A 15,866-nucleotide genomic window follows, 5' to 3' on the forward strand; every position below is an offset into this window, starting at 1 on the left:
TTCATCTGATTAATGTGTGGTTTGAAGAGGCAGGCGGATATCATCACTGTGGCTTTATTCGTCGTCATTTTCTGGTTTTGTTGGTCTTTTGCACAGATTTCTAACTGCACTCCAAAAAGTGTTTCCAAAGAAGCAGCCAGTGTTGTGAAAAACACCACAAAAAGAAAACATTTCAACTCTCAAGCTTTTCATTCATTCATTTCATTCACTTTTCATTTTCCTATTGTTTCTCAGTGAGTCTGACACTCCATGTCAGGAACACATGTAGGAAGACGAGGGCCATGTTTCTATGACGTATCTTAATCAAATGTTGAAGAATCACATGAGAAAAGAATATAGATAAGACACACAAAAAAACTTACCTTTACATTACATGTTTTTTGAGCTTTTTGAGATGGAAACACTTTTTTTCATATCTTGTTATCAGCGTTTAACTCACATGACTGATCAGCTGCTTGTTTCATACTCTTCATCACCAAGCATCACAAAACATGGCCGATACTTGCAACATAAAATAATACTTACCACTTACAAACCATTCCTAAAGGCTTCTCTCCATTTTTCTTTCCTAGATGCCAAAGTTTTGTTTCTTCTTTTTTGTGTTTTGTTACCAATTGACAAACAACCGGCCAAATTCTTTTCCAATTTCTTGCTTCCTGCAACTTTAAAGTTCCTGCATTGGGCCCCATTTCAGCAAATTAATCACAGTCTCACATGTCTCTACAGTGTGTCTTTCAGTTTTTTAGCTCAAAATACTGCAAAGGTGGTTCATTTCACCATGACTGACCAGCTCTTGGTTTTAGTGTTGGTCTAAACAGACACTTTTCCTCCTTAAAAACCAATGAGCTGCTGCTGCCCCGCCCCCTTCAGGAAGAAAAGTCCAGTTGTGGGGGGATTGAGGAATGGCATCTGAACATGAACAGCTTTTATTTTACATCTACAGCTTAGAAAAACCACAAAATGCACAAAAAATAGATTTTTACCATATATGACCTCAATAGAAAGAAGTCTAATTCACGTTTCCACTTTCATTACAAAAGTTCGCCTTTGAATTCGCTCAGCAGTTATATGGAAACATGGCTAATCTTTGAATTTGTAAGCTTCTGATTTATTTTTTTTTTAACTGTGATTCGCTTTATCTTAAAATTCAAGCTTATTAGCTGATGAACCTTCCTCCTCCATCAGATCGAACAGTGCTGCTCCTCCCTGGAGTCTCGGCTGCAGGGTGTCGGTGAGGTCCAGGCTCACGTTCGGGACGTCTTCTCTCGCCTCGCCGACCTCGATGATGAGCTGGACTCCTTCAGTCCTGTTGGACGTGATGCCGACTCTCTGGCCTCTCAGGCCGACGCTCTCAAGGGCTTCCTGTCCCGCCTGGCCAACCTCAGGACGGAGCTAGAGTCACATGCGACGGAGTGCACCACCATGCTGCGACGAGAAGGCTCGTCTCCCGACCTCCTGGCTCTCAGGAGGGAGACGGAGGCTCTGAGCCGCCAGGCCGGCAAGGTGGGTGAAAAACTCTGATGTGACGGTGACTCTGTTAAACACAGTTATTGACGAGATGTATTTATGTGAAGCAAATCCTTCATTTTTGTCTCCAGCTGAGCGAGCGCGGTCAGGCCAGGTTGGACCAGATTGAGGACGCTGCAGACCGGGTCCGGGATTTCTACAGGCTGGTGGCTGAGCTGCAAGGCCTGCTGGGAAGAGCAGAAGAGGGGCTGAACACTCAGGGCCTGGTGGGAACCGAGGTGGAGATGATCAAACAGCAGCTGCAGGAGTTCAAGGTAGGACTGGCTGGTTTTTAACATGGACGTGTGAAGAAGTGTGTGTTTGTGTGAAAGCAGCCGTTCTGACGTCACCGGAGCGACGCAGAAGATTCACATCGGGTGCTTTTGTTGAGGATTTGCAGCGTTTTGTTGTGTTTGGTTGTGAGAACTTCAGTGCACTTGTGGGTGAGTGCACGTTTATTTATCACTGCTTAGAGAGTTGTATTCTAATATCCGCTTGATTGTGAGAGCGAGACATGAAAGAATCTGAAATATCTCGGGGGTAAAGAGGTTACATGTGTTTCTGGTCACGGTCTCCGTTTCCCATCACGCCATAGAAATGAATATGCACAGATAAACAGAAAATCTTCGGCGTAACATGAGCTTTGGTGTAGAGCTCTTTGTGTGTCATGAATAGAGACATTCAATACATGTGGAGCCTCTGAGGAGGTCTGTATCTGAGCTTTTCCTCTCACTCATACCTCCAGAGACCATGAGGTAAGAGCGTGTGTGTGTGTGTGTGTGTGTGTAGGTGTGTGTGTGTGTGTGTCCTGTTGTGTGTCAGTACTCGGAGACTGTGATTAGTTGAGTCACACGTCTCTTTGAACTTCCTGACACGCTGCTGAATCACGCAGCTTTTTTGCTTTGAAGACGTAGTTGTGATGCTCTCGGTGTTTCTCTAAACATTTCCAACAAACACGTGAACACACGCTCCTCTAATAGCCACATTTCATGCCCCTCCCTCTCTATGATTTTCAGGCGCCACCCTCCTAGCGCTCTGACCTTGTTAGCCTCGTCGCTGTGTTGATGGACAAGAGTCTAAATCTGATACCAGAACAAATCGCACGTCTCTTTTTTTCCCCATCGCCTCCTTTTCTTGTGGCCAACACAAGCTTGGCACTGTTAAAGCACCAGGACTGACTGCGCTGCTTCTGTTTTTGTTGTTGTTGCCGCTTTTACCTCAAGCATTCGACGGTTAAAGCAAAGTACAAGATGCCGTCTGAGGACACAGCTCCCAGAAAGAAGTAGCCGTATAAACTTACTAACTAGTTTTTTCCTGGCTCAGAGTGGCACTTTAAGAGGGGACTATTAATGACAGTAAGCATGACCGCTCCATGTAAAGTAGTAAAACTGAATGATGTGCAAAAAACATCAAAGTGTAATCATTTTGTCAGATATTGCAGAGTGAGTCATGATTTTAGTGGTAATTTTTGCTTTCCTTTTCCACTGAAACAAATATAAAAATGATGATGGGATTTTTGCCGCTTGTTCCCTTCAGTCTGGAGAATGTAATTTGTAGTCCTGGGCATCTCTGTCACACCGCAGTCCGTCATTTATAATTATACGTTGTGGCACTTTGTACCTTGCAGCTCCTGCCGATTTGGATATTGCACTTGGCCATGTCGGGATTTCAAAACGATTTCCAAAATTGTTCCGCGTTAGCATACAGTAAAGGCAGTCTGACAGAAATCTATGCGTTTTACGATGAACAAAAATGTCTATTATGCTGGAATAAATGAAACCCTGATTAAAAGGACTCTAAACTATATAAATTCAACTTGCACTGCGTAGAGAGTGTAGTTTAAAGATTTAAATATACAGCATTAAAGACTGAAAATCTGCTCGTAATCACAAAACAACACAGTTTGACTTGAAATATGAAAAATGAAAAACAAGATTAAAGCAGTGTTGAGTGGAAATGCATCATAGAAACAGCTCATCCAATCAAAAGCTTAAGTCAAAGAAGTGACTGATGATTTCACCAGCTGGAAGAAAATGTCAGTGAAAGGTAAAAATGTCAACAGATATGATGTGAAAAATGCCCTTTTAAATTGTGAGGCCCCAAATGTGAAACCCGTCTACTATTTTTCGTAAAGGTTAAAGATGGAATTGGGAGTAATAGACATCATATTCTTGGACAGAATGATATTAAAGAACCTATATTATGCTTTTTGTTTTGTTTTTCCTTTTTTTATTGTGTTATATAGCTGCTTTGACAACATAAATTCCACAACAAAAGGAGTTATTATTAGAGAAAACTGTGCTCCTTATTTTCCTGAAAGACCTCGTTTAAATCCGGGCTTTTCCTCTGTTACTTATCGACATCATCATGTAACACATTTGCATAACGCCTGACTGGTAGCTAGTTTAGCCTCAAATAAACAATGAGCAGCTTACTTGCAGTCCAAAATAATTTAAAGCTGCTTCTGCTAGAACTACATCCCGGTCAGTACTTTATAGTAGTAATAATAATTGTATAATAATATTATAACCAGTGTGGCCTCGCTTTTGACAAACTAGCCGACCAATCAGAGCTGACTGGACTATTCAGGAGGATGATTTAAAGAGACAAGAGTTGAAATGAAGATGCTGCAGGGATGTACAGTATCAGAAAAATCATTTTAAAACATTAAAGCACGTAAACATATTCTAGTAAAGCCCTAGCCTAGCCGCACTAGACCCAGGTCTGAAGACACAAGGGTCTAGGAACTCTCCACAGGGAGGGAGGCGGGCTAAAAGGTTGTCTTTCAAATCACTCTGCAGCAATTGGGTAGGTATACAACCAATCAGCGCAACGAATAGGCTGACGTAGTTCCTAGAGCGCCGGAAATCAGAGGATGCGGTAGTTCGGTGAAGCCTTATTTATACAGTCAATGGGTGAAGCTCAAGTATATTACAGACATGTTAACAGAAAGATTATTCAGAGTCGGTGCTAATGGAGCTCAACGACTGTTGTCGTTTTTGTTGTCGACCCTGGCAGAGAATTAAATTCGTTGCCGTGGGTTGTCTAGCGTGGCGAGGCTAGTTGTTTCCGGTTGTTTCTGTCAGAATCGTCGCGCCTCTGTCGTCACTTAGTTACGCCCGCCTTCTGACTCTACACTTCATGGTGATTCGTCGGCCAGTTTTAGGAGCATCCAACCTTGAGGCTTACCGAGGGTAACTAGACCCACCCTGGCAGAGAATTAAATTCGTTGCCGTGGGTTGTCTAGCACGGCTAGGCTAGTAAAGCCCAGGTATGATTATAAACTTATAATATGGACCCTTTAAAATCAAAACCTGTCATTAAGGACCACTTATAATGACGCTTTTCATTAGGGATTATGCCGATTTTTATTGTTTATCTTTACTGTGACTAAAAGTAGTGAAAATTTTCCATCAGAATTCCCGAAAGAAGTAAAAAGCTTGTTCTATTCCGTCAAAAGTCACCATCCACAGTTTTCAGTATGCCTGAACACCACGTGGAGAGAAATCGTAAACTCAAATCAATAACCAACTAATTGTTGACGACAAGTTTAAACTAACAAGCAAATGCTGGAGAGACAAATGTTTTCTGGATGGATAAAAGTACACAAGTTTACCCAACTGTAGGAGTCAGTGTTTGCAGAGTCCGTTTTATGTTTCATGTGTTGATGCATTCTTCATTCTGAGCAATCAGCATAAATAAATAAAATCTGAACAGTCATATTGTGGAACTGTTGCTGCATATTTCTTTCCTTGTTGTTCTGAGACCTAAACGACCCTGAGGAGAAATTCCTCTTTCATAAGAGCCGGCCTCAGGAAAGTGCTTTCCTGGCACCTCCATTGTATTTTACTGCGTTAGTCTCTTTTCACGGACACAGGCGACTCTTTCAGTCCGACTACTATCATTAAAGAGCACATTTTCTCACCATGATGTAATATCCTTCCACTTCAGACAGCGATGCGAGTGTGTGAGAGCTCAGGAGAAGCACGCACGAATCCCACGCACTGCCTCAACACCGTTTTCTCCCATCTGCAGCCGAGAAGGTCGCGCTTCCTCGAAAATGATCGATGACTCATGTGATATGTGCGCTAATCATTTTCATGCATTTGAAGAATTTAGTCGGAGTCCTGCTCGTCCCCTGGAGAGCAATCGGCTCCTCTGTTGTTAAGATGTGTGGGCGGATCAAAGAACATTTTTTATCCTTTTCGTGAGACATTTTTGCTCCTGTTTCTCTTCATCCTCTTCCTCCTGCTCTTTCTTTTTCCTTCTCAGCCTTTTTGGATATATTGAAGCATCTCTCTCTTGCCCTACTAACCTCTCCGTTTGCATATTTCTTCAATCCCTCTGCATGTTTCTGGGGTTTTTTTTCTCTTCTTCTGGCCCCTCGCTGGGCTCTTAATGAGAGCAATCGGGGGAATGTGTGGCAGAGAACAAACAGAAGAGATAAAGAGCTGCTGAAGGAAGAAGAGATGGATGAGAGGAGAGATTCAGAGAGAGCTGGAGGAAGATAAATAGATTCTACTTGAAAATGGAACCAGATCAGACAAAGAGCGTGAAGCCGGTGCATATTTTGGAGTTAAATTAATCATGGCAGAGAGCAGATTTACAGGTGTATCAATGCACCAAATAACTGGGAGTAATGGAGCCAGAGAAATATTTTGTATTTTTTCCAATGTAACCACTTCATGTGCAGGAATTTTACAATAAACCAACAAATCTATGGTAGATGGTCTGTCTTTGAACAGTGTTTGTAGTTTTAAATTAATGAAAAATGATAAATATTTACTGGAATTCTTGTTGGTAGCATGTAAAAAATATTTAACAAGAAATACATGAAAGCAGAATAATGTATATATTATGATCAGACGTTACAATGTTTATGTCGAGAAGAGAGCTCAAAATGTTTAATGTACCTTTACGTATTTTTTTAAGTGACACTAGCTGTTTTACCATTTCTATCCGAACAAAAAATATCTCAACTGCTATAAAATTAATTCTCATTAAACTCTGTGCAGACTTTCACAATCCTTTGGAGATCTGCTGAGTGTTCCTTTTGCACTAATATGACATTGACATATGTGGTTTTAGTGACACATCTTGACAGTTTTTTGATGAATAGTCACATATTTTGGGACAAAAACATTCTCATCCTGTTCAAGGTTATTTGTAATAGCTTTGGTGATTCTGATGTACCCTGTAGCTCCCAGTAATGTAATAATTTACCTAAAATGCCATAAAACCCAATCGAAAATGCAATAAAAACTCAAACATGTCATAATGTGGGCCATAAAAATCAACAAAATGATGTCAGTTTGATATTAAAAGTGACGTAATAGCCTTTTATCTCCCTAACAGCTGTGTAAGTTTATGTCAGTTGTCATGAAAGCTTATGGATGCCTCCTTCAAATTAAGTGCTTATGAGAATTGTTTTGTTGAATTGTGGTTGTTTTCATGAGGCAGCGTTTTGTTGTAAATCCATGCTAGAGAGGCTTCAGAGGACAGTTTAGAGAAAAATTATGTCACTTTTAGTGCGGCTCAGAAGCTTATCTGAGTTGGAATTGTGGTTCATTGCATTCTGATCTTAAAACAGAAAAAATGTTTAAGTTATTTTACTGTATTTAAATTAGCTAAAAATATCATTATTTTATAGATATTTGCCCTTATTTACACCATATGTACAGTGTTTTAACGCTACAGCATTCCACCATTGTTAGCATGTTTTTCTGGCATTTCTGCAGTGTTTTTTTTTTTTTTTACATTTTTTTGTCATTTTTTTACAGTGTAGATAGATACTCGTTTAATCCCAGTGTGAAACTGCAGCATCACACCTGCCAAATGTCTTGTGAATCATTAAACGAAAACAAACAGCATAAGGACACACAAAGAGGAATCCTCCCATTGTGTGCATGTAGTATTTTATCACATTCATCCCTTATATGTTATACTGTGGTGTGTTATTTTGCAGTTTTATTTGACATCTTTGCTCTATTTATACATCGATAGTTTTGTAAAATGAAACGTCGCTAATCCCTGATAAAATAAGCCAATTAATAATTTTCTCCACTAAAGCTGTGAACTGTGAGCTGAGTTGCAGACTGTCTGGGTGCAAAATATCAGAGGCAGAATGTATAATAGCTACTGTCTGCAGGGTATGTAGAGCATGGAGAAATGGTCTGTCACTCTATCTGGGGGCAGCGGGGTATTTATAGGAGGGCAACGAAGAGAGAGGGCAGCACAACGGAGGCAAAGACAGAAAATAAGAGTGGAACAGAGCTGGATCATGAGACCGGATTAAAGATGCAGAGGAAGATAAGGCAATAATGGGATAGCGGGAGTACACAGAGGGTTTCTACATACGGCTTTTATCCTCTCTGACCCTTTTCTCACTCTGTTTCATTTTTATCTTTCCTCTGTGTTGTAGCTGCAGTTTAAATCGTCTCTATCCTCTTCTAAACGAGGGATACAGACAGAGAAAAGATAGGGACGTCTCTGGTCCACTCTTTGAAGCCTCTCCTGCTTTGTCTCCACCTCCCTCCACTTTCTCTCTCTCTGTAACCGATCCAGCTCGGCTCATTTCAAACCTAAACATGTCCGTCTGGCTCCAAAACAGACTCGGCACCCCGTCCCCTCCCCCAGCAGACCCCATTTCCAATCCAGAGGGATGATGTCATGCCGATGCCTAAAAGCCGAGGGGGCTCAGGGTGAGGAGAGCGTCTGGGTCTGGGTGGAGGCCGGCCAGGCGATGAGGGGTCATGGGAGTGGGTGGTGATGTTGTCACATTATTGTTTAAACTTCCCAACAGTGATCTCACAGAGACTTAATGGGTCAATGAGGCAGGCAGAGAGCCAGCTACTTCTGCTCTTCGGCTCTGTATTAGGATTCCTGTCATGCTGCAGAATATATAGAACAGTTTGGGAATCAAAAACTTGAATTCGTTTGTTAAACAGCCAAAATGCGGTGAATGAAAAAGGAAGCATGAAATATCAGATATCTAATCTTGTTTATCTGTTCTTTTACGTAACATTTAAACCCAATTTTAGACTGTTTATCTTGAGCAAAGTTCTTGAAAAGATTAAACATCTGAAAAATGTGTCCCCTTTTGCTGAATGCAAACAGAAAGCTTGTAGAAAAACATTTTTATATCCCTTAAAGTATACTACAGACCAGTAGCAGCTTTGTGAGACTGTAGAGGCACAGTCAGGATGCTAACATCTGTACCGTTGCTATTTAAATGTTGTAGCATGCTTACAAAGAGTAGTTTTGTAGTTTTGTTGTCCATCCATTTATCCGTAGATCCACACTGCTGCCTGTTAGCATGCTTGCAATAATGGTGCTAGGAGGATGGGTGTATTGTACAATGTTGAGCTGGTCAGTTGTGTACTATGGTGAAAAGATGACGGCAATTAGTGTAGTTTTGTTGTCCATCCATTTATCCATAAATCTGTGCACTTGAATTAGGCTCTCCAGCACTGTTTTTGGTTTTGTGATACAACTTGTCGTAGCTGCTCAGTTCAGAGAAACTAATATAACTATGGTTCCTTTCTAGTAATCAGGGATTTCATAGTATTCAGGCATTTTATCTTTTGTTTAGTCTTATTTTGAGTCTCCATTACACCCAATCAGAGATTATTTGATCTACTTGTCCAATATTACAGACTGTGAATCAATGAGCGATACCAGTGAAAAATTGAGGCTTTATCTTTAATATCTTCTGAGATATTGTCATTCAAAAAGCCTGATAGTTTATTGTGAGAAAATAAAAACATATCGAAAATGGAACAACAGCCAATTTAAAAATAAATGTAGCTTTAAACATGCTTGATGCTCATACTCTAAAATTTCAGAGATATCTTCATAAATATTCATGTTATATGCTATAAATACTTGCTAAAAGTGTGTTTTCAGGCTATTAATAGATATATATCAAGCCTATTTTTTTCCAGAGACCATTTTAAGTATTCATAGTTTAGGATGAAAAGGTTTCAAGAAAATTTGAGATGGATGAGTAGAAGTCTCATAACTTGAGATGGAATAACTCTATTTCAGTGTAAAAGGTGTAAATTCCAGCTCGTGCGCACCGCAGGGATAGTAAATGTGGTATATGCTAATATGCTAACTAGCTAATTATTGACGGTGTTTCTCCAGAATCACAGACTGCATCTTTAAAACTATACATTAAAAACAGAAGGAGCCAGCTGTGTTGCCGTGTGTCCATGTCTGGTTCCCTCAAAGTTGTGCTATTTGTCCTGTACATGTTTATACTTGGCCCTCCTGTCTGCACATATGTGCTACTGCGGAATCTGTGCTTGTATTTAGGTTTGCTCTGTGGGCCGATGAGAGGTGTGTGCGTGGTCGCGCTGTGCATCAGAGGATGCTTCTAATTCCAGGCTTTTTTCGGGTTGCGACCGGAATCTCAGCTGTCTCCTCACCCCACCCTCACCCACACACGTCAGGGTGTGGCATCAACATCCCTCGACATGCCCCCGACTCCGTTCAACCCGGAGCAGCTGACATAGTCTCCGGGTGGGACTCGCTCACATATCCACTGTGGTGTTGGGAGCGTTACGAGGCTCTAAACCAGTCTCTGCAGATGGACATTCCAGTGCGGGGCTGGTTAGTCTGGCTGACAGCAGCACACCAGCCATGTGTGCGTCTTTGTGCGCACATGTCGGTGAAAATCCTGCTCCCAAATCATGCTTGCACGCCTCCCCTGTCCTCACCCCTTCCTACACTTTTCACCTCCCCCTCCATTATTTTATCCATCTTCAGTCTCCACATCATCTCCGCCATCATCCTGAAGCCTTCAGTCCTCAGAGAACCGGTAAACGGTGACTCACTGTCCTTCCCCACACCGGCTGTGTCAGCAGCTATTTAATGAAGGCTGTAGAAGTCGAGCCAAGCTGGGCCAGCAGCATCTCCGGACCTGCTGTGAAGCTGGAACCTGTCCTATTTTTACCTATAACGCTGCTCACACATCCAAGCCCCTCCACATATACAGTGATTCACTCGTCGCCCTTCACTTTGCAGCCGACAGTTGGTCGCTGGTGGAGGTTCTGAGCTCTGGCTGTTGTTCTATATTTCCCAACCTACACAAACTGGCCAACCGACACTTCAGCAGTGACATTTAAGTTAAGTTCCAGTATACACACTTTATGGATGTTAGGAAACGGCTCAAACTGTTGTTAACATTTCAGCCACAAGCACTGAACTGTAGAAGCTCTTTCAGGGCTCATTGTGGGGGAGAAAAAAGTCCAGTCCAGATGCTGATTGATTAAATTTGAAGAATAAAGTGCTGATTTCTTAAATTCAAAGAGGACAAAAGCTGATTGATTAAACTCAGAGAGGATAACAGATGTCAGTGTTCTGCCTTACAGTGTCATCTTCACGCTAAATTCACCTTATAGGCAACACTTAACAAACCCTCCATTGTTCTCAGTTAACATTGTCATCAAAGCTGCTGAATCTTTTTACTTCCTCGCATTTGTTTTTGGCAGGTCTTTAAATGAAATGTGGAGTAAGTCATTTTAGATAGATAGATAGATACTTTATTAATCCCCAAAGAGAAATTCACAATACCAGCAGCATGAAAGGCAGAGAACATGAGAGCATCTAAGTTACAAATAAGACTATATACAAATAAGACTATAAAAAAATATATAGACATTTTGCTGAATTATAAATATTTTAAGCTGAGATTTGTTTCATTTTCCTGATTCTTCCTGTTGTTGAGGTTTCTAGCTTTGATAAATAGTCACATTTTGGCAATTAAAAAAGAAAGCAGACCTCTCAAACCATCACACAGGTTCTGAGGTTCAGATTAAGTCCACTTGGTGATAATTTGCCATTTCTAGATGTTGTTGACTTTTATTGACTTTCTTTGATCTCTGGTCGCCACATCTGTGTGTGCAACCCTTCAAAACCAGCAGGGACTAAATTAGATATCTAGATATGTCCAAAAGCTGCTCTGTTACTTTTTTCCTTTTTTTTTTTTTCAAGCCATTTGCATCATCTAACATTCCAGGGTGAAACCACACATCCAGCTATTTCTGCCAAACGGACTGGAAGAAAAATAAAATTTGTTTTCAACTCTGTTACACATTTTGTGTGTAAAACCCATCAATATTTCAACTCTTGTGGTTTTATGAGTTCAAAAAGTCCAGCTTCTGCTTTAGAAAAACTCCATTTATCACACTGAACATATATCTGGGCCACATAAATCATCAAAACCACATGATGAAGCCGACGGATAGAACTTATATGAAACTGATGCAGCTGCAGTTCTTCCAGGTCTGACTGTGTCCAATCTAAATGAATCTGTTTCCACTTGGTAGTGGTCTTTTACTTGGTTGAATTCAAACTTTGAGGTTGTTTGCAGTCAGAAGAGTTCAGTGTGTCAGAACCCAGTAACCCTCCCATGACTCCCCCACTAATCCAAATCGTACGTCATCTGGACTCGGCGCTGTTTACTGGCTCACACTTTCCCTGGACTCCTCTCTGCTCTCTCCCTGGCTGCCTCTTCATGGCTGTGTGTGGCTCCCGCTTTGTCTACATGTGTGTGATTTGGTTTATTTGTGTGTGTTTGAGCTCAGGACTCTCAAATATATCATCCTGTCCCTGTAAGCGGCTGATTGGATAACGCTAACGTAATTTCTCTAATCTTATAACCTGAGTCATCCGGCTGAACTTTGCTGTAACGCACGTCTGTATGCCGACGCACATCTTTCACTTCATCTGTGACTGATCAGGGAAGTGAGCGACCGTTGCGTCTTAGCCTTGTATGATCTAAATATGTCTGAGAAGTCGTGCGTGTGTGTGTGTTGAATGTGTTGGCCTCCCTCCTCTCAGGTCCTGTATTGTTTCAGCTGTTGTGAATTAGAAAGGCATGCCTCTGCTCGGCATTCTCACTCTGTGTGTTTTCAATCCGTTTCTCTCAGATCAGTAAGATTTAAAATAGCTGCTCTGGCACAAACTGGGACGTTTATTTGTACAAAATCTTTTGTTTTTAGAATAGTCCCAATAAATACTGTTTGTCTTAAACATATTTGTGGTGTAAGTTAAGCCAAAATATTGTTTCTTCACAACTTCTTTGTGTTAGAAATAACTTAGAAAACACTTCAAATTAACTTTACAATGTACTTTAACTGATATTATTTCTGTTAGTAATATAGGGATTCACATAAATGTGTTTAACCCTCCAAAATCCAAGAAGTTTTATTTGTTCCTGTTTATTTTGCAAAAACAACTAAAAAATGGAACTTAACATGAACATTTTTCCAGGACTCCACAGATATTACTAATGCTCAAAAAAAAGACTCAAATATTTTTAGATTTTTGTTTCCGTACTTGTCTTCTCTACTTTATGTGAGCACAGCCTGCAATTCAGCCGAATACGCCCTGAATTTTTTTATGTGACTGTAGGTCAGAGATGAGTCACACATAGCTGCAACAAAGTGAAAAGAATTTTTAATTTTTTACATAATTTGTTCAGTCCACATGATTTGTTTTTAGTATTTTTTTAAATCAGACATTTAGAATAAAGTGATTTTGATTTGGTTCGAAGACCCTGGGAAAGGTAAAAATACCACAGTTCTTTTGGTTTTAATTGCTTCTTGCTCAGATAAATGGTGGAATTCTGCCAACTTGATGTATTTTTCAAAGATAGCATTTCTTTTTTTGTTCAGATTATGCATTCTTTGTTTTGAGAAACACATTTTCTTCCCTTTTCTGTGTCAATTGTAAACCAGAGCAAATAGAGCACATCTGATAAAAGATGATCTATATACAAAAGTTGTCATGGGAACGAATAATATGGATATAATTTATGTCTTTTGAGGTAGTCAGCTGTAACATTTACCGTATGTTTGTTCAGCGTGTGATATTTGCAGACGTCATCCACCAGCTGATTTACAGCCGTGTAATAAATAATAAATAATGCTGGGAACAAACTACCAGGGCCGGACTGTAGAGGTGGCGTAAGATCCCTGTGAGAGGGAAGTCAGGTGTTAGTGGATGTGTGGGAGGTGGAAGAGGCTGAAAAGAAAAGCGAAGAGAGAGGAGCTGAGAGAGAAGAGAGTCGACCTTTATTTGCAACCCTCAGCAGGAAGCTCACAGGTGTTGTTTGTGAGCGAGTGGGAGAGAGAAAGAGGAGGTCACCGAAAACAGAGGAGAGGCCTGTTTTTACCGCAGTAAAACTCCACAAACGGTGTAAAACAGCCGCAGAGAACTGACCTCCAAAGTGTTTATAATGTGGAAAGTCCTTCCTGCGCTAATCGCACACGGACATTAAACTCCGTCTGTAGCTCTGACTGCTGGCTGCCAGCTGGATGAAGCTCAGCCCCCAAAGTGTGAAGTTTTTATTTGCTTTAAAGAGTGTGTGTGTGTGTGTGAAGACTAATTTAGCGTTAAATTGAAAAGCACACAACCAGTTGCCCACCTGCGCACGCACACGCACGTGCACACACACACACACACACACACACACACACACACACACACACACACACACGCACACACACACACACACACACCAGCAAAGCAAATCAGCTGCAAAATCTGCAAACTCTGAAGCTTACATTCTGAGCGTCGCTGGTGTGTGTGGATGATTGACAGGTGTGTTTATTGAAGTTGTTGATGCATGAGGTTTGTGGTGTTGTTACTCAGAGGTGTGTGTCTGTGTGCGACTTTGTGTGTCGGCTGGTTCCAGGTTCTCTTTATGACTGAGGAAGAACAATAAATGTTTTCATACACATATGCACACTGTAAAAAATGCAGTTTTATAGCACTTTTGAACTATTTTTTTTTAACAATTTACTGTTATTTTGCTTTTTTTTTTATTTAAATGCTGATAATAACTAGTAAAACTAGAGAACATATATATTGCTTTACATGATGACTGTACAAAAAACAATAAATATATATATTTCTTTTAAAACCAGGTGCAAAACCATACATAATGTCCACATCAAAATTCTTTAAAAAAAAAAATATTAATACATTCTTCTGCAATTTTTGACTTTAAAATTTTGACAAATTTGCCAAATAATTTTCTTCTGTTGCAAAATTTGATTCTCAAATTGTACTATTTTTACTGTAGTTTATACTAGGGCTGGGCGATATGGCCAAAAAATAAAATCTCGATTTTTTTTTTTTTTTTTTTTTTTTGAGGCCCATTTCTCCCGACCAACTCTTCGTCTGCTGTTGTGTCCGCCATGACGGGGGTGTGAGTGTTTTGGCGGAAGGAGATGAGAGGTGGAAGCAAACGCCAATGCACAAGACGTAAAAGGCAGAAGAAGAATCTGTATTGTTATATATTTAAGCTCACCTCGATTTTACGATTTGGCAAATTTTCAAATCGTCAGGTTTTAAAAAGGCAAATTAATCAAATTAATTTGATTTATCGCCCAGCCCTAGTTTATGCTGAAAAAATCTAATTATTTTACAGATATTTCTTGTCTTTAGAGAGAAAAAGTGCATATATTAGGGATTTTAAAAGTTGTTAAAAAATAAAATCTGCTTTTTTTTCTCATTTTTCCTGTTTTGTTACCTTTTAAATAATGTCTAGATAATATCAGAGAACAAATCTTAATTTGTATCTCAACTATAAAAATTAAAAATGAAAGTATATGAAACTGTAAGTAAGCTGTAAATAATTTTACAAATAATAGATTCTTCTTTTACATTGTTTGACTACAAAATTTCCACTATTTTTTACTATATTTAAATCAGAAAAAATGTAATTATTTTACATATATTTTCTGTTCACTAAAAGAAAAAATAAGTATATTTAGGTTGGAAAATAAAAAAAACAGTTACTTTACAGATGTTTTGTTAAATTACAGGTGATGTCTAATACAATAAAAATATTAATTAAAAAATCAAAAAGGCACATGCAAAACTGTACAAAAAATATGTATGTCAACAAACAGTATTTTTTTACTATATTTTTCAGTATATTTAGTCTTGTACAACATATTCCACCGTTTATTTACACAGTTTTTCAGGCACTTTTCTGCCAGGTTTGCACCCTTTGTTACTGAGTTGTTGTTTTTTACAGTGCTGGCAGGTGAAAAGCTTTTCTAGTTAATATAAAACTACCCCTGAGAGTTGGGAAGGAGGAGGGTGTGTTCGCAGAGATGGCCGCTTCGTTTTTCCTGCTGCCAGGTTACCACAGAGGGGGAGGGTGGACGGATGCAGAGAGATTGAAAAACAAGATGTTGAGGAAGAAAATGGCATTAAATGGCAGCGCTGCGAGGAGCTGGATTATAGATTTAGGCGAAAATGAAAGGAGAGCGACAGGAAAAAGTATACTCTGCTGTCGACAGGTGTTCCCCCCGAGCAAATAAACGACCCAGAAAAGTCAA

General features: G+C 39.9%; 1 protein-coding gene across 1 annotated transcript in view; it reads left to right on the top strand.

Annotated features, from left to right (window-relative positions):
* macf1a (microtubule actin crosslinking factor 1a) overlaps positions 1–15,866 on the top strand; it is a 356,367-nt gene that overhangs the window by 272,916 nt on the left and 67,585 nt on the right. The window contains exons 64-65 of the mRNA XM_051956148.1: positions 1,186–1,503; positions 1,599–1,781. Coding sequence (XP_051812108.1) covers positions 1,186–1,503; positions 1,599–1,781 — 501 coding nt within the window. The remainder of the gene's footprint in view (positions 1–1,185; positions 1,504–1,598; positions 1,782–15,866) is intronic.

The sequence above is a fragment of the Acanthochromis polyacanthus genome, chromosome 11 (assembly GCF_021347895.1).
Source record: "Acanthochromis polyacanthus isolate Apoly-LR-REF ecotype Palm Island chromosome 11, KAUST_Apoly_ChrSc, whole genome shotgun sequence".
NCBI classification, from domain to species: Eukaryota; Metazoa; Chordata; class Actinopteri; family Pomacentridae; genus Acanthochromis; species Acanthochromis polyacanthus.